General features: G+C 38.5%; 1 protein-coding gene across 1 annotated transcript in view; it reads left to right on the forward strand.

The window, feature by feature from the left end:
- Window positions 1-20,189, forward strand: part of TRHDE (thyrotropin releasing hormone degrading enzyme) — a 203,504-nt gene that overhangs the window by 143,606 nt on the left and 39,709 nt on the right. The window contains exon 10 of the mRNA XM_035544377.1: window positions 12,915-13,003. Within this exon, the coding sequence (XP_035400270.1) occupies window positions 12,915-13,003 (89 nt within the window). The remainder of the gene's footprint in view (window positions 1-12,914; window positions 13,004-20,189) is intronic.

Here is a 20,189-nt window from a genome sequence, read left to right on the forward strand (position 1 = left end):
TAATCTTCCATTTTCTCATGTCCTTCAAGTGTTTTCTTGTTGTGCCTTTCATTTTTACTATACCTGAAAGATTAGGCTTGTATCAGCATTTCTACTAGATACCACTTATGTGTCTACCCAGGGATTCGAAGTGGTACCCTGGTTCATCGTGACTGACCTGAGTGTCTCTATATCAGGTATCATAACGATGAAGGAAATGGGGCTCTAGGAGAGGAAGGTACTTATGTAGTAGACCCAGAGGAAATGGAATTCTCAAGAATAAGATTAAAAAATCAACAGTCCTTGTGAAGTACAGAACTGCCTATGAACACAGACAGACATTAATTTAACCAGTTTTTTTGCTGGCCAAGCAGAGACATGAAAATACTTGTTCTTGCAGAAGAGTGAGAAAGTATGAGGAGCTCCTTTTCTTTATGTGTACACTGGGGATATACATCCTGAGGGGACATCTCTATGACACCAGTAAATCTTGTCCTTCAGTATGTTTAGGAACAGCCTTTAACCCCAGCAGCCTGACAGAGGGAAGACTCCAAACTAGCAGACAGAAGCATTGCTTCTCTGAGGGACCTGGAGGAGCCCTGCCTGCCTTGGGTGCCTGCTATAGCTGGGGTTGTCGGAAGGTGGTGGTTGCTAGCCCAGTACTTGTGCCTCATGCTCTGCCTACTGCAAAATGTTTTTGTTTGTTTGTTTTTCTTTTCTGTGGAAGTCACCGAAGAGTGCTCAGTCTTTTGTCTCACCCTTTTACTTTTTGGAGGCTCTTCCGATTGTAGCATTATTATTAAATCAGACTAGAGAGTGCTCTTAAAATTTGTTCCTGCATATTTCTGTGCTGATGTCTCTTCAGCAACATTTTGCTGCTGGCAAAGATCTCAGAAATGCCAATTTAATTTAACACTTTATTTCCAAAACCATTTCACAGCTTCTGTTTGTGAGAAACGCTTCTCAGTAGGCAAACTTCCAGGCTGCTCTGGTGTGCAGGATATGGGCAACTTTCAGTGTTATAATTTCCAGGATGCTAAAGAAGATAAAATTGGTGCATTGTGTCATTGCTTCCTGTGCGGTGGCAGCACTCATATCCTGACAGAAGTTAGGCTGACAGTGAAAAGCTGCTGCTTTTCACTGCTTATTTTATTATCACTGCAGACTATGTCACTTTCCTCATCTTATTTGCTTCTACTAACTCTCAGGAATTCCTAGGTACCCAAACTAGTTAATTAACCCACATTAATTAATTAGATCAGTTTCATGGTGAGAGAAGAAGCGTGTGTGCGTGCAGCAGCACTGTGTTTTAATTCAGAGCAAGGTGGGGAGGTGAAGTGCAGAATCAGTGTGGCAGTGCCAGTGGGGAGCTGCCCATGATGCAAGAGGAGGAAAAGGGAATGCAGTGTGGCAAGGTGCATGCAGGCAGGAGCAGGAGCCTGGAGCATTGAAATGGTGGAGCTACATAGACAAATGAAGAGAATCAGGGAAATTGAGATGAAGGAAATGGAGAGAACCAGGGAAATGAAGGTGGTGAAGATGGGGCTTTAGTGAAGTAGAGAGCAGATTCGTGAAAGCAGCATTTGGCAGATGGAAAGGTAATAGGAGGGATGAAGGTGGATAAATGTCATATTTTGTTGGCTTTGTAAAATCAGTGATGTAGATTCCCCTTTGTAGACCAGAGGATGAAATTACTTATATGCTTCCTTTTTTACTTCTTCCTTTTGCATTCTTATGGAAAAAAAAAAATAATCCATTACTACCAATGTATCTCTGTATTTGAGCCTTCAGGGTCAATAACAGAATCTCAGGTTTTATAGAGAAGATATTTTGGTGGGAGGCCCTTAGGTAAACTTACGGAGGAAGCAGAAACTATCTTAGGAATTATATTTTAATCTTGGTTAAATTCAAAGTATTCTGAGGAAAAATCAAAACTGAACATTCAAATACACTAAAAAATGTTGGCTGTAAGTTTCTAAGAGCATATTGAAGGACCATAGACATAGCTTAAATGCTACTTATATTCCTGTGGCTGAGTAGAGGCATCACAGGGAGTACTAGTCCTCAGCCCATTAAACATCCTTCCACTTGTAATTATGCTCATACTAATCTCAGATCTGCACTGTGTATGCACTTGAGTAAGGTACAGCTCAGAGAGAGGGGTTTGCACGATCAGCATCACATGTGCAATTCTGTAATTGGTGCAAGACAGAACACAGGATGCTGGAGAGAGAGATTAAGGGCCTTTATTGGAGGGTAAAGAGGCAGCTGTTGGAGTAGACGCTTAACACTGCTTAAAACCAACTTCTTTCTATCCATCTCTGACTGAGCACCCAAAAGTACTTGTCACTTCCAAAAACAAAGTCTTTTTTGTTCTAGTGTAAAAAGGTAATGTTAGGTGGGGAGGAGAAAGCATTTACTGAGAGAGAATTTGTAGTACTTGTTCTTTGCCCACAACATTTTTCTAAATTCAGTAAGGTACTCTGCTAGCACCAACGCTGAAATGAGTCAGTTTTAAAGAGCCCCATAATATTTATAACCACCGCAATTGTAATTTATTTTTGTATGAAATTTTAAGATAAAATTAGAGAACTTAATTCACTAATCAGCTAATTATAATCAGATAATACTATATTATTTTCAGGCAATACATTTTTTTTCTTTTTAAATTGGATAATTTAATTTAAATTAACTCATTTAAATTACCTTGACTCTACCCTTAAAAAAGCTATCAGACCAAAGGACTGTGGGGTTTATATGGGCTGGCTGAAGATACACAGCTGTTTTCTAACAGAATATGTCTGCTGTCATCATAAGGCAATCCCACAGTGCAGGGAAACACATGGGCTCTTTCATGAGTGCTGCTGTTAAGGGCATTGAAACCTTTCCTTATGTCTAGGAATTAGTGGTTTCATTGCACTGGTGAGGGAATTATATTTGGCTTAAAACACGAGAATGTAAATTATTTTCCCTGTTCCAGCTCTGGTACTTATTTACAGCTGAAAATCATTCCAAGGATTCTTATAACATCCAGGAAGAGTCAGGTCTATGGCAGAGTAAAAGAAAACCACAAAATCTGCATCTCTAATACGTTGTTGTTAAACATTTTAATCACTAATCTGGCTACAGATTAATTATATTGTCAATGATTATATTAAAATACATACTCTCCTGTGCTTCCAGCAATACTGTATTGGCACTGAAAATCCTTTGCCTTCCATATTTTTGCATTTAGATACTTACGCAGAAAAAAACCACACAATCCATGATCTATCCTAGAAATAGTTTCTCTTAGAAACAACAATCAAGCCTTATTTTACAACGTACTAGTATGATTACCTTTTTAAACATGCATTTCTAAATGAAATCATACATAATAGAATATATAAAATTAGCAGCTGGATTGTGGCAGAATTGCAAATAAAGAGGTTTACCATCAGAAGTAAGTCTTCTCAGAAGTGCTAGCATCTTTCAAGACTAGAATATAAACTTCCCATTTACCCTGTCGTGCAGTTCTAAATATTTCTCCAACTTACAAAGATTATCCATAGTTGCCTCCATGTATGTAGTTAAGTATAATTTATTTAAAATGATAATAGGCCCACAATTTTGGATACCTTCCAAATGCCCAAGTCTTCCTTCCCCCTGAAATAGATACTAGGAGGATCCAGCCACACAACTAATCAGAACCTTTGAAAATCTCTTGCAAAGTAGATAAGTCAGTCCTTTGGGAATTTCTCTTTTTAACAGACAAAACCATTTGACAAACTGATTTCTAGTCATCTTTCAGGCAGCTATGATTTCCACATCTAATAAAATTCAAAACTTGCGGTACGCTCCAAAAAGTGAGATCTATAACTCTTCTGAGCTCAGAGGGTGGAGGAGCCCACTCAGATCCATCAAGAGGTCAGGAAGTCCTCTGCTTTGCAGCCAGTATCCCTTGCTTTTGTAAAGGGACTGGAAATGCCTCTGCCTAGCATAGCACAAGATAATCTTGGAGTAAACACTTCCACAGTAATTTTCGTGCAATCTTTTTCTAATTGGAAAAGCATCCCAAGCTTAGCACCATGTTTTCCTCATTTTGCTCAAGTCCAAGAAACCGTTGATGAGCATCCCATAGTTAGTGTGATGTGGCACACTTACCATGTCCCGCTCTTCTCATTTCCACACTGACCGGTGGAATTTTTCCATCTGTTGGAATTCTGGAAGTCCCGTCCATCTCAGACACTGACAGGACCTCTCCAGTTAATAAAACCTATGTGCTGTCCTTTCTGAATTCAAGTTGGCTTATTGTGATATCTTATTTGATTAAAAAGTCTGCTGTCTGCTTTTTCATTCCACTTGTAGGGGAATCCATCTTAATCAGCTACTTTTACCAGTGTTTTTCACCAGTTTCTCATTTTTGCTCTGAACGTAAGAATTAACATTAATTAAGAGCTATATCCAGATGACCAGTGGATATATTCCAAGCTGTATTCAGTTTTCTCAGTTACTTCAAGTTGTTCTCCTTTATGTGTTTTTCATCTTGTATTTGTCTTTCCTACAAAGTTAGTGATATCTTCCCTTCCTATCTGCCTTCATCTGTGCTGACAGAGTTCTTGGAATCCCTTGACACTCCGCTGCAGTGTAGGAGGTGTAATGCTTGTGTGAGTGGGAATAAATTTTTTTCTGTTGTGTTGTGCCTCTGGGCACAGCCTGCAATTACTTTGCTGGCACATATTAAATCTAATGAAATCTCTGGTTTTTTTTTCAGTCTTGTGAGAATGATATTCACAACATGATTGTGTCGTCAGCTCCTTATCCATTAAACAGAACTAACACTCTGTAGAATCACACTTAAAAGTATGTGATTTCTGGTGATATTCACACAAGCTTCCCCTGGAACTTAAAATACTCTTTACTGAATGAGATACTATGCTATATAACAACCTGGGAAAATCTCTATGATGCTTTTAAATTGTCTTTCCCAACACTGTCTGTCTAGAAAGTATGTTTTACAAAATTTTACCCTGGCACTGCTGAATTCTGCTTTACATATAATCTCTTTCTATGTACAGAAGCTCAAAAGCTGTTATGCTGTTGCACAACTTTCACTTGTTTCCCACATACCACCTTACCACCACTTGTGCTCTCACCCTAGGAATAAATGCCTCCAGGTATCACAGCAACAAGGCTTGTAATTTCATAGATTAGTTGAATGCACTTTCAGGTTTTCTGTAAACAATTTATCTTTGAACCATCCATTTTCTTAGTATTCAAAGTCCACTGAAAACTGAGGCCTTCCTTTGCATTGTTAGCAGGAAGAGCAATAGTCTTGGCAAGCAGAAGAAATGAGAGATTTCTACTCTCTTTTTACTGTCCTCATTTAGTGTCCGAACTTCACACTATCCTTTAGTTAGATCACAAGTTACCAACTCAGCACTGCTCACCCAAGCATCTTGTCTTTGTGTACATGAAACCTGAGCATTCTCCATTCTGGAGGGCTGAGAACAGGAAACTAATGCCAAGGTGACCTTGCTCCTCTTTTCCTCAGCTTCAGCCACTCTGGATGTACCACTTCTTTCTTTAACTGAAGTGACAGGGTAAGCATTTTGGATATTAAGATCTGGTGGTTAAAACAAGGAGAGAGGAGTCTTAACAGGGCAGTTTTACTCTTGGATTTTCTTTTTAACCTTTTTACTCCTAAATTATTTTTATGCCTTGCTTTATCTCTGTGTCAAATAGCTTTAATCATATCCTTCAGCCTTAGATTTTTATGTTCTCAAAATACTTTACAAAGATTAGTAAGTGGTGCAGATGAGCAAGAAATGGATTCCCATCCCACAGAAATTTTCAGCATATCAAAACATTTCCCTGTGCTGATCAGGACAAAAAATGAAGCAAAAATTGGGGAAAAAATGGTTTAGAGAATTCATTTCAATTCTGTCATTTCAGTATCTTACATTTCAGTTTCAATTTAACTTGCCCCTTTAATTAACTTGTATTTCAAGCCAGGATTCATTTTGAATCAGCAAACTGGAAGTTTTTATTTAAAATAGTAATTATAACATGTTTCAGCAGTGTCTAAAACTATGCTGAAGCCTTCTATTTCTCTTGAAATGCTTAGTTTCAAAAATTTTGCCGTTTTCAGTAAAAATGTAAAAATTTCTTTGGGAAAACTCCCATTTACTTATGAAAGGTGTAGTTATCAACATTGAGCAGACGGAGAGGCCAGTTCAGTTGTGTGTGCAGGTAACCGATGCCGTTGGAGGTGCCCTGAGATATTTTGTTTGATGTTCTGCTGCCACTACATGGGCAGGGCCATCCATACATGCTGTGCCGTATCTCACAGCCCCTGGAAAATGTCTCAAGCACCCCTCAGAAGTTCATCTGATGCCACAACTGAATTTAGTCCAGAGAAACTAAGTCACAGCAAAGTGATGGCTGAGATTTCGTAAGTGCCAGCTGATGGGAGATACATTATTTCTGCTTTACCAACCTAAGATAATTTGGACAACTCAAAATTCTGTTTCTCAGCCTAGTAAAGCATTGGAAGGTACATGGAGCTTTTGGTGTTCAGCTTTTGGTGTTGCAGCCTACAACTTCCTCACGAGGGGGAGTGGAGAGGCAGGTGACCTATTTTCTGGAATCACCAGTGATAGGACCCGTGGGAACAGTGTTAAGCTGAGGCAGGGGAAGTTTAGGCTGGACATCAGGAAGAGGTTCTTCACTGAGAGGGTGGTCGCACACTGGAACAGGCTCCCCAGTGAAGCAGTCACTGCACCAAGCCTGTCTGAACTGAAGAAGAGTTTGGACTGTGCACTTAGTCACATGGTCTAAAACTTTGGGTACACCTGTGCGGTGCCAGGAGTTGGACTTGATGATCCTTATGGGTCCCTTCCAACTCGGGATGTTCTATGATTCTATGATTCTATGTTTTTTTTGAAAGTTATTCCATAGATGCTTTGCACTGGGAAGGATTAGAAAAAAAAGCAGATGGCAACTCATTTGCCACATCTAAAAATCTGGACCTTACTGACTTCGTTCAGTGTAGTTGAAAGTACAGCCTCCGTATTCTCTTGTAATCTCATGTTCTAGCTGCAATGAAACTCTACTTTCCTGTGCTGTTAGCACATTTGAGCAGAAGGTAGGATTTCATAAGGTCCCTTCCCACCTAAATCACTCCATGATTTAATTTCATGACTGCCCCTACTCTTTAAAATAATTATGCTTGTTATATCCTGCCAGGAGTAAGATCACGTAATTTGCTTTCATCTATAACATTTTAATTTTGTCCTCGATTCTTTTGTTGTTAGATGAACTAAAAAATAGTATTTTTTTTTCTACAGTCTGTACATTGTTCTATTCTACCTTGTCATGGTTCTCTTCCTTTGATTTTCTTGCTAAGTATATAATCAAAAACTATTAATAGGTGTCTTCTATTTCTAGACATTCCTAGCTTCTTGTCATTTTAACTGTTCTTTATGTATTTTTCGAGGTCCAGCTCCCTCATTAAGAATTCTTGGAGAAAATAATCTGTACTGGGATAAGAGGGAAGATCTCAGTTAAGAAATATAAGCAAAAAGTGAGAAATTAAATGGTTGAATTTATCAGTGGAGAACAATAATACTAAATTATTGAGAACCCTGTGTTGAAGTTGGTACTATTCACTGATCTGATAAAGGGCATGGAAGAGTAAGACGAAATTTTCCGGTAATATGAGGTATGCAAGGCTAGTGAAAAGTAAAGCTAATTACCAAGATTAAAGAAATATCCCTCAATGCTGGCTGACGATGATAAAATGACAGATCAAGCTTAACGTTGGTAAATGTACAGATGATGCACATGGGGAAAACAGTCCTAACTTGGATGCTTAATAATGGGTTCTGAAGAACCTATTCTCCCTCAGGAAGGAAATCTGGAAGTTGTGGTAGGCACTGTCAAGCAAGTAAATAGAACAGTAGTAATTACTAGGAAATAAGTGTATAAGTAGCATAAAAGAGACAAGAATTACACCACACTGATACAATCCGTTGTAGACATGCCTTCAAAACACTGAGGGCAGGTCTGGCTTTCTAAACTGGAAAAGAGTATAATAGAAAAAATAAAGAGGTGGTCAACAAAAAGGACTAAGTATAGGTGCTATATATAGAACAGCAGGATAGACTGAGTCTTTAACCCAGAAAAAGAGATGGCTTTAGGGAAATACAATAGAGGTCTGTAAAAGCCCGAGGAGAGAGGGATGTGGTTGTTCACTTCCTCTTCCATTCAAAAAGCAGATTAGTTAAATTCTACTGCAGTATTTTAGCCACATACAAAGTTCTGTCACTTTACATGAAGCAATCACATTACTTGTATATTCTGAATATTGAGCAGATTTCTTCATTGTTCTATGAGTAATGACTAGGAACAGCTGAACTTCTTTGTTTAGCTTTGAGTCCAGGGAAGTCGGGGGAAATGTCACTGCAAAAATGCATTGTTCACTACAGGCAGTGGGTGGAAGCAAGCTACTAGGAAGATTAATCTTGAAAATGTATGGGATTACATCCCAGCAAAAATGTTCATTAATGTGAATAAGTAGTTGAAGAGGTGTACAAAATATGGAACTCCAGGAACCTTGCCTTTTCTTCTTTAATGACCTGAGATCTTTGTTTCGTCAGCAGAAAAAAACTCTCCTTTCTTGACTTTTCATAGCTCTTTACAAAGAATGAAATGAATTGTTCGACTGAAAATCCAAAGTTTCTACAACATAACTGTTCATCACGGACGGTCACAAATATGATCATTTTCCGAGTGAGATAAAGTACCTCAATACTGCCTATGTAGTCATAACGTAAAGCTCAAGACAAAAAAAAAAATCTATGTAATCTGAGCAGAGCATAATTAGCTAGCTTCTGATATTGCATGCACCTTGGCAGCTGCAAGATTGGATTACTATATCAAAAAGTCACTCTGAATTATTCTGTTCGCTGAATGGAAATACTAGCACATTTTGGTATTATACATTGATGTGGTGCTACCAAACATACAAAAGGCAGTAATACATTCTGTTTAATGGTGGATGTTATCCTACATCAACCTTTATACTACCTTTCAATAGCATCCTCCTCTCCTACAACTCTTCGTCTATGACTGAACAGTATTATGTACAACACAATTTGTATTTACCATATCTATTCCAATTTTAAATGTCCCCCACCTCATCCTCAGAGGTGGATCCTTAATTTCCTGAAATAGTCCTGAACTTCTCAGGATTTAGGTGGTCTGCCATGGGTTCCCTGTTAAGGTGGTCGAGTTTGTATCCAGAGGGACATAATATGCTGATGCCTCTGAGGCTCTGCAGCATCTCAGGCAGATTGGACGCAGTTTCTTATTTACACTACACCCAGGGGCTGAGTGTGCTGCCTTAACAGGCATTCAATTCTTGCAGACATACTTCTGAGTGTAGGGGGACCACATGGTTTCTTCCAGTCCCACTGACTCAAGACTAAGAATCTCTTCACTGGAATTGGTTTGTCAGATCAGGCAGCAGATAGCCAGGTGGAACACTGTTCTTTTTTCCCCTGGTCAGACATATACAGAGAGCACCCTGGTGGTACTTCCAGAATGTAAAAGAGTAATCAAAAGATGTTTACTACTTCCAGACAAAACAGGAGGAGAAAAGGCAAGTGGGCCTCTTCTCTCTTTCATCTTTAAAGTAGAAGAGTGCAAATAGAAATGTGCAAAAAGGTTTGCTTCTTCCTAGTCATATCTGGAGAACATAGTCCATGAAGATCATTCAGAGATGGTGCATAGAGGTCATCCTAACAAAAGGGCTTGGCAGGTGAGCCAGATACGTCTCTATCACATAAATAAAAAAGCAACGGCTTCTTCTGTAACAGCAGTAGAAGTTTCACTGAGAATGAAGATGATTGGAAGGTGAAAACAGGTAAACATGCAGAGCACAACACTAAAAGTAGGAAAAATTGATTTTTGGAGATGTTCTTTGAAAGGAAACCTGTGTTTCATCTGGTAAAGCAAAAACCAAGATGAAATGTGGAGGTTCTGGAGAACGCCAGGAACATTAGCAGGTCTCAAATGTTATGAAAGTTAAATCTACTAACACTAATCTTCCTAACCAAATCATACATGTTTTCTGAGGATGTGTAGTTTGTGTGACTCCCGTTCTGTAGCAAAATCACTTTTCAGAGAAGGATCTTATTTCCATGGGAGTTACCTTAATTGGAAGTGACATATTAATATGAGGTAATACAATATTCTTTTCCGTACAGAGATTGCAGTGTATAAAATCCATCTTTTTATGAAGTTCCTTCTCAAAATGATGAGTGTCCATGTATATGATCATACACATGTATCTGTATATGTTTATATGTGTTTAAATCAGCAATGTAGGCAACTCAGTATCTTTTATTTTGTAGTATAAATTTTTCAGTAGGAGTCGATCTCAAGAGTCATAAAAATACCATGCCAATACAGTTCTTCCATTTTTTTCATAAACCAAAGTTCCTTTCAAATATGTACTAGCTTTGTGCTTAATTTTGCCACATTTTTCTCAATCATCATCTGTCTTTTTCATTTTGGAGAGCTGACTGTTTAGAATTGAGTGTGCTTTTAAAGATGGTATATTGCCTAGAAGTATTTTTGAACAGACTCTTCTTATACTGGTAGGTGTCTAGTAAAGTATAAGCTACTTAAGAGAGTAGTGAATATTCTCTGGTGCATCAATTTGCAGCATCTCCTGACAGCCCTCACTTGTTGAACCCTGAAGTTATTGCCACTGTAACAGGAGTAGCAGAGCAGAATACGCGTTTTCACCTCATTAGTCTAGCTCACTGTCCAGAATATTAGTTGGGGTAACAATGAAGCTAACTTTATGTGAGGACCCCAGAATGAGAACTGGAGAAGCAAATACATCAGTGGACATCCTTTTCTGCTGGTGGTGCTATGGAAGGTGGTAACCTCCAGCACAAGGAATGGGAAGGCAGTAGCATCTTCAGATGCTGCAGCTTAATTATCCAAAAAGTGTCTGCCAGAGCATGTGCTTATCTGAAGTGTGTCTTTGGTGCATCAGTGTATCTACTAATTTTCCCAGTGTGTCATGATACCAGTCAGTATTCAGACAACTCAAAGTCACATGGGACTTTTTTCTTCTCCCATATGGCAATAAATGCCATGTTTTCTTTCCAATGTCACTCATAGCTCTTTCAGCTGTGCAGTTTTCCAAATATCTCCCCCTCTCTGCTGAATCACTGCTGCGTGGAAAACTGTTTCTCAACACGTACAGTCCAGTTTTGTGTGCTGCAAAAGCCTGCGCTTGAGGAGTCAGGTATCAGGGTGCAGCGAGGGGTGGCTGTTTGCGAAGGGTTCTTTGCCAGGACCCCTGCATGGCAGCAGCACAGGCCCAGGGGTGGCAGCCAGGCTCAGCCCAGAGTCCAGATCCCCAGGCAAGTCCACAGTGATGAGGCCAGGCTGGGACACCACACTGACCCTGAGTCTTGGCTGCCAAACCTCCCAGAGCAGGGCTGCTCTCAGGGTGTGTACATCGAGCGTGCAGAATTGCCCATGTGTGGAAGTATTTGTTGGATTTGGACTTTGAAATAATAGAAGCAAATAATCCTTGTCTTATTGATGAAATCTGTGAGAGAACAGAAATTGCTGTAGTAGTCTACTGTTTCTGAATCCACACAGAGAGCGTTCTGGGGTGCGTGTTGCATGATGCATGTGATTTCCAGTGCTGAACAACAGATGTGCTCCCAGGCACAACCCTTGCAAGCCAACATACGCTGGCTCTGGTTATGGCACATTTGGTAGTGTTCACAGTTCACTGGAGCAGGCTTCTGAATAAACAGAAGTGAGCAAACCTAATTTTTTGGGTATCATAGGCTAGTTCTGCAACGCTGCGTACCGGCAAGGGAGAAGCTGATGTAGATGTCAAGAACTTGCCCCCACTCATCCTTGTGCCATTTTGATTAAGTCAGTCTAAAATGATATACTTATTTGGTATCTAAGTGATTGTGTACAGTGATATTTGAGCTGGGACCATTCTCTTGCCATGCTGCCTTGCTTAAAGCACATGTGCTCCCCAAAGGGACCACCTGTACCATTATGGGGTGCTTCCCCTAGGTGTGCAGAATGAGATGGCAGGCCTGTGAGGGAGGTGTTTATTCTTTCACCAGCTAGTGAAATGGTATTCTGAGGAGTTGAGGAGTAGAGATAATGATGAAGGCATGCAAGAGTTCCTCCTTTCCATCTGCTCTAAGAGATTGACTTCATACAGTCGATTTCTGTTTGTTGAGATAAAAATGTTGTAAAAATCTTAGGAAAATTATAACATTTATTCCAAATGAGAAACAATTTGTGATACTCTAGAAGAAAGTTGTGGTCTGATTATACTAGCTTATCTCCAAATCCACATGTAGCACATTTTGTCCAGTTTGCAAAACACATCAATGATAAAAAATGTTGCAAAAAAGTGGAGAATCCATCCCATTCACTTTGGTTTTATAAACCAGCAGCTATGAAAGCCTGTCATAGGTTTTTAAGAAGTTGCTAAAAGTGTGTGTTATTTTTAAACTTTGGAGTCCCTATAAATCAAAGCATGTTTTACCTGGAGGTTCTCTCTTTCTAAGTAAACATACTGAATGCTCTTTCTGTGGGAAATCATTATTTCCTCTTCTGTGAAGTATTTTGTTAAATTAGGAAAACCTTGCAAAAAGTCCTCATATAATGATAGTGTGTGAAAAATGTAAAATATCTTTTTTTTTTAGATGAATTACTTTTTCTTTGTTTTACTGCTAATAGCAAATGCATTTCAAAATCAAAATAACTTGTTAGAATCCACATCTTTATGCTGCTACTGAAATTGTGTTTTGATTTCTTTGACATGATCCCTGATTGCTGTGAGAAGAATCAGTTCAGTATTTTTGTTCTTAGATTCCCCCTCCTTTGTCTTGCAGCTACTTGTGGCAGATTCCATTAACAATTGCAGTAGGAAATACGAGCCACATCTCATCAGAGGCAATTATATGGGTGTCTAACAAATCAGGTAAAAATAAACTTTCCTCCCAGTGGAATCTTATAAAGCATACTTGTGTTTTCCTCAACTGTTTCTTTGGAATTGATCCTAGATAATTGTTTAGTTGCTCTGCACCCAGTGTTAGCTACTTGAAATGAATTACAAAAGAAAGAGTCGGGAAGGGAGGGAGGAGGAATGAAGGATAAGCAGCAAGCAAGAAGATTTATAATTATCACAGACATTACAGTATAATGAAAAGCTTTTACATAGAAATGTGTACCTAAGTGCTAAGTGTTTTGTATTTAGCAACGTATATCAAGTTATTGATGAATGTAATTCAATTTATTGATTTATAAAAGTTAAATGTAATATTTTTGTAGCAAAGCATCTGATGAGTATGACATAGTAAATGCAAATTATTTATAATTCTGGCATTTTGTAATTCCAATCCACAATCTAAACCAGGGCTAAGAAATGTTTACTGCCATTTAAAAGTTTTCTTATTGATCTGTCGAAGTATTTGTTATCTCTATTAGATAACCAGATACTGGACTTTGAATTTTTTTTATTCTGCTTACCACTTATTCTCTCCCTTCTCAATTCTTACATGATCATAAGAGCTATTGTCCTGAGAACAGCTAGGGCTGGATACCAGTGTTTTTTTTTAAAAAGGAATCTCAACATAGAAATTTCATGAAATATTTCTCTATTTCCTTAGCAGTTCATGCAACATCAGCTGACAGTTTTGGACTGGAATTGAAGTGGATGAGGAAAAAAATGTGGAGACTTAAATAGAATGAGTATAAGGATGGGAAAAGAAGGTGCCATGCATCCCCTTGACACATGGGCTGTAGTGGGAGAAGTGACCCCTTCTTGTAAAATTTAAGGGGTGTAGAGATTCCCCCCGGACAGAAATTTAACTGGAGAGAGGAATGAGTCAAACCTGTCTGTGTCTGTGTTTTTCCATTTTTTTCTCTTTTGTAAGTCACCAAAAGGTAATAGTTTGATAGAGCTTAGCAAACAGCAGAAGCAGAAATGATTGGTGTAAGATCAGTGGAAATCTGAGTAAATGAACTTTCTAGTGCTTGAAGGTACCTGTTCCTTCATCCTGATCATTTGCAGCCCATCAGAATGTAGGATGTTTTATGCTGCTCCCATGTTGTGATGGTCTAAAAATGTGCCTGGCACCAGGGTGCTTTTCATACCTGGGAAACATACCCTAGTCAGAGCACACTAAGGTGCTGTCTCACTTTGCAGAAGTGATATTGCATTGGCCATACTTTTTAATATTAACACCTCAGGAATACTTGAAAACCTCTTTGAGCTTTCACAGTCTGCCTTAATGACCTGCTCCACTCTTGTCCTTTAGGGCTTGATTGAACTCTCATTGAAGTTAACAGAAAGATTCCCATTGACTTCAGAGAGAGTTGATCTCAACTCATCTCATCTCATTAGGTTGTACATGCGTGGCTCCTTCCCTTCACTCCTGCCTTGAAAGTTCAGTATATCACTATTATCTGCACAGTTGCTTCCTCATTGCCTTTTACTTGCAGAGCATTGTGGAGGAACAAGACCATAAAACCACTACCCACTCTTTTAAGATCTGCTACACCTATCGGAATGCCTTCAAAAATCAGCGAATTAATGATGGCCAGTGTGAGCAATGATTTTGGGGTTACTGTTATGTAGAAATTAAAGAGGAACCTTTCTGAATCATGAGTTTCCTGTGTAGAGAATCAATGCCACTGTGATCTATTGTCATTATCTTTGTCCTTCCTCATTACTTTCTCAATCACTCACTTTCTATGTCTCGTTAAAATGAGACTGTAAACTTATGAGTACATCAAGGATGCTCTCTTGCTTCTGTTTATTGTTGTCTAACTCACTTGGATAATTCCTCAGCATACAAAAATCGGTAAGAAAAGCCCTAGATTTGCTTAATATCTGATTCATTGTGTATGCTGTTATGTACTGGGGCTGCTGTAGATGTTTTTGTGATAGTTCTAGAGATTTCTGCAGCTTGTATGTTAGTTTCCAGGAGATCTGAAAGGGACTCTGAGACTGGAAAGGGCAGTTTCCAGGACTGATTTGTGTGGGCAGGAAGAATCATGAAGAGTTCCTGTTGTGACAAGGACACATGCTTCAGTGTTGTCTCAGGGAGTAGTCAGAGAACAGCTCTGTAAGCTGGAGATGAAACAAACTATACCTGAGGATGTTTGCAAAATTGGAATCAATCACATTGCTCTTCAAGTGAGAGAAATTGAATGCAGATACTCAAATCAAATTTATCTGACTTTCTTCAAGATTCAGAATTGTAAGAGAAATGAAAAGATACCTGAACAGTGAAGGCTCAAGTCACTTAGCTTAGGCATTGTGGAAATTATTAGTGTCATGAACTTCTGCTCTGTCATAGATCCAGGGCTGGTTTCTGTTTCTTCTAGATAAGTGGCCTCTTTTATGGTCTCTGTAATGATGAATGATCACAATGTCCCCAGTGTTTTGGATCAGCCTCAAACCAATAGCAGGTAAATAGTCAAGGATCTGCTTTGATCTTAGTCCACCCCTACAAGACAGCTGCTTTGCAAGGCTTCTGCAGAGAAGTTGGTGACTGCAGAGAAGTTGGTGACTGCTGTTGTCTAAGAGTACTAAGTATTCCAGTCCTACCCATCACGTTTCTACAAATCCAGGAGAAGCATAGACAGTGGCCTTAACCTCAAGTGAAGAGGTTTAGCTGCCATCCATTTCAAATAGGTGAGCAAAGCTGTGGAAGAAAGCATACTTGCTGTTCCCTGGTCATGAGTGTGCTGGCACTCGGGCTCCAGGTAGGAAATATGATCCAGAAGATGCTGCTGAACTGACTGAAGCAGCTTTACAGTCTGCCTTACTGCCATTTCCATCCTCACCTCCTCTACCTTGACTGATTTGTTTTGTCCCGGAGAAGTACGCCTCTGATGGAACTCTCTGCCTCTGGTAAAGTGGATCATTCAGACTCCTCTTAGTATCTGCACAGGATTGCCAGGAGATGGGGAAAATAAAGTTCAGCAGGGCGCAATTGCCTTCCAATCAGCAAAACTCAATTTACTGTATCATGCCACCTCCAACTAGATAATCTCTGTTTTAGCTGTAAGCCCCTTAGTCTGGTTTTCCTCCATGGTGCTACAAAGAAGACATGCTGCTTCCAAGATGGGGTTTGATGACTGTCCATAGGGTAATAGAGTAGTGTAAAAATAATACTTTATTTATTTATTTGTTTATTTGTTTATTCATTTTATGGTGAGAGTTGGACAGCTGCTGAACTTGACCTGCATTATTTCCACACTCCCTTGTGTTTTCTTTCAAAAATGGGAGGAAGGGAAGTGACGTGAGGTAAAAGAAATTTATAGGTCCTGTTTTATAACTTCAGCCAGCCATGATGAGGAGCAGGGATACAAGTTCTACAATCCTGGCACAATTTTGATAGGGTGAGGCAAAATTACTCCTTTTATCCCAGCAGCTGAGCAAAAATCCTAACAGGAAAATGCTATTTACACTTGTGTAATATCACCTTAGATGTTAGCTGTTGCACCGTATAGGAATGCTAAGGAATGGAAGGATACTCTGAGGAAAGACTAAGTGTAACAAAACATGATCATATTTGCTGATATGATACATTTACTGTAGTGTTCACGATACCAAAACATTTTTTCAACATGGAGCTAAGGCAACTGGGCACATGAGATGGAAATAATTTTTCCTTCTGGTTTGCCTTCTCCCTGTATGAGAAGATATTGGAAAAAGTTTTGCGGTATTTAACTAAAACCAGTATCTTTTCACAAAATAATGTGACTGTGATGAAATTCCTCATGGAACATTTTCTTGGTCAGGAAATTTTCTCTTGCTGCTCTTGGCATGAAATTGTGTTAGTCTCATGCAGTTATTTTTACAGGAAAATGGAGTCAGTTCTATCAACAGTGATTCCACCAGCATAAACCAATTTCCCAGTGTGCTAGGGGTTGTGTAAAATGAAAAGTTAAACGAAAATAACAACTGTGAGTCTGAACACTTGAAGTGGTAGTAGAACTGTCTGTAGCCCACGCTTTTGTCAGCACTGGAATAGTTTCTTGCAGAGGGCCGCCCTTCACCCAGACCTGCCTTGCAAGGTGGTCATGTTGCTGTGTGGAGGAGCAAGCTTCCATCATTCCTGCAGGTTTTGATGGAGTGGAAGTTGCAGGAGAGCTGTGAGAGCTCAAACTTCAAGCCACTTGCAGTTAGCACCAGCTGGAGGATTGTCTCACACTTCTAGAGCAGAGAAAATGAGAATCAGACCCTGACTGTTTTTTTTTTTTTTTTTAGTTCAAAACAAGTGTTGTAAAAATTAACCATTTCCTCCTAAATGTTTTCTATATTTATGTGGCAAAACTGGAAGTTTCAGAACAGTGTTAATTTCTGAGGTATCCAGGCAAAACATGACCATGGAAAAACACTTTTTGATGGAAGAAGATTTTAAAAAAAACACCCTTTAATCTCAAATACAACTATGTATATATTTTAGAGTGAATTTTAAAAGGTGAACCAGAACCATCAAAGGTAGATTTCTTCCCAAATGAAATCTTTATTGTTGTTTAGAAAGTCATGAATGGTTTAATATAGGGTTTGACACTGAATGACTACCTTTTCCCTAACTATAATACTTTAAATGGGAAACTAATAAATGTGTTTGTGATAAGTAGAGAAATTGCACAGGTGTATAGAAATTTTCAGAGCTATAATCACCAAGAGAAATAATTTCTTTTATAAGAAGGCATGAGGATCGACAGACTCAAACATAAAATTCCAGTAAATTATAGAGAACTACGTGGAGCACATGCATCTAACAGTCCCTTAAAATAACCACCTGCTTATATGAGCCAGAAAGGCATGAATGATTCCTGTCCTCTATTTCAGGAGAAGGTCAACACATGAATGGTCTTATTGAAAAATAATAGCACGGGGTTATGGTTGGATTTGAACTGACCAAAACAGCCATAGTGCCATCAGGCTTTGAAATGATACTGTTCTCTCTTAAAGCAGTATGTAGTGGAGGAGTTCCACAGCTGTTATTTATAAGATAGGCTATTTTAAAGTTTTCATATTTGACTGGCAAGTATCATCCAGTACTGTATTAAAGCATAAGTAATTTCCTCACTGCAGAGATCAAAAAAATACAAATAGTCAAAAGAGAAAAAGTTATGTGTACTTGTTTTTTAATTAGAACCAATCTTGAAAATTTCTATTTAATGTATTTTTTTCTCCCAGATATTTTTTAATGTGTGCTCATAGCCCATTTGATAGGTTTTTAGTTGTCGTAGAGGTGCAACGATTAATCCTATATAAGTAGCTATGTTCAGCTATGGTGGCATTTAAGAGCTAGTTTTCTGAAGAAATAACATGAGCAGAAAGTAGTGCTACATTAACACAGCAGGTTCTGCTGTGTAGAAGCAGTCTCTTCCTGACCCCACAAAACTCCTGAAGACCCAGGGAAATTCTAAAAGTTGTTGTTTCCCTCCACAGCCTCTCCTAGTTACAGAAGTGGGTATTTTTTCTTTTGCTTTTAAGAAATCCAAGAGATTGATTCAGAGTATAGCTGAGATTTAGCAGTGACAGGCTGTATTCACAGCACCACGCTGAGTAAATTAAATAGGATAGAGTAGATCTAGATTCAAATTCTTTCTCCTCTCCCTGTTTTACAGCAGGTATTTGAACTCAAGCCCTTCTAAGAAAGTGCTTTTAGCACTATGGTGTAAGTTGTTACGATTTTTTACAGTATGTTTGAAAAACACGTTTTTCTTTGAATAAGATAATCGAATGTACACAGGAATCAGATTTAATTCTTCTCTGTGTAGGCTGGACATGAGCAACTGGTGATTCTGCTTTCAGGGCCAGTGAAAAAACTATTTAAACAGAGAAACAACCTCAGTAGAACAGTCTAACAGAAGTTGCTTAGGACTGAGAGGCAGCCCACTGTTTAACAAACCTCTGTGGAAGGAAGGACGTTCGGTGTTAAAATTATGTTCCAAATCAAGTTGTGGGAATGCTGGAAATCAGGATTCTGCATGGCTACAGACTGTAAATTCTGAGCTGGAGAGACATCTGTTTGGATGTAGGTGTCCTTGTACTTCTGGAAGGCTGAGATTAGCCAGAGCCTGGCATATCTCCTTAATGAGCTGGTCCAGGTCCTCATATAGGTCCTCATACAGTTTGATCGCCTTGTACCTTTCACTTTTAACTACCTATGTCTCTCCACCTAACACTTTGCTTATCTTTTTCAAGGCTGGGAATCATGCAGAGTTGTAGGACTTAGTTCTGTTTTCTTTTCTTTTCTTTTCTTTTCTTTTCTTTTCTTTTCTTTTCTTTTCTTTTCTTTTCTTTTCTTTTCTTTTCACAGTCCTATTTCTGCATATAAAGGACATGTCAGTACTTAATCAAAGATAACTAATACAGTGGTCTCTGTTTTTTTCTCAATCATTTACATAATTAGTCTGAGTCGGTGCAAGTCAATTAGACAAACCCTAAAAGAACAGTAAAAATTTAATCGAATAGCCAACAAGTGAGTTATTTTAGGCTTAATATTTCTAAGAAGGGAACTTTTAAGAGATTTTAATGATGTCGGAACTACCTAGGTGAGAAGACGACTTTCTTTTTTAATCCTTCAGCTTTTTATCTGAATTCATGTGCATAAAGCAGCTCCATGACTTTAAAGATAAACACATAATTAGGTGTTTTTAGGATTGTATCTCACTGCTTTTCATATTCTTTGCACCTTAAGACTGCAGTTATTTCTGTGTTTGCTAGAGATATTTAGTCAAGGGAGAAGCATAACTTTTATCTATAGTTCTAGTCATCTATTATTTCCTCAGAAATTACTTTTTTACAAGAAAGGCTGTAAACAAATCCATTTCTCTAGTAAGTCTAGGAACTAGATGGTGTATGTGAATTGTTAAGACCATATTGTTAACTTGTTTTTTTCCATTAGTTACTTTCAAAGAATTCAAGCATACCAAACAATTTCCTGTTGGAATTACATTTAAAACAAATATGGCATATTTCTTTTTTATTTTTAAAATACATGAGGAACATAAATATGTCAAGAGCATAAACACTGGTTTTATTATAGTAGAAAAAACATTGCTGAATTTTTAGAGTTCTCTCTCATAATCAGTTATGTCAGAATAATTTGCTAAATTGAAGGATTATTCAA

Source organism: Cygnus atratus, chromosome 1 (assembly GCF_013377495.2).
Source record: "Cygnus atratus isolate AKBS03 ecotype Queensland, Australia chromosome 1, CAtr_DNAZoo_HiC_assembly, whole genome shotgun sequence".
Taxonomy (NCBI): Eukaryota; Metazoa; Chordata; class Aves; order Anseriformes; family Anatidae; genus Cygnus; species Cygnus atratus.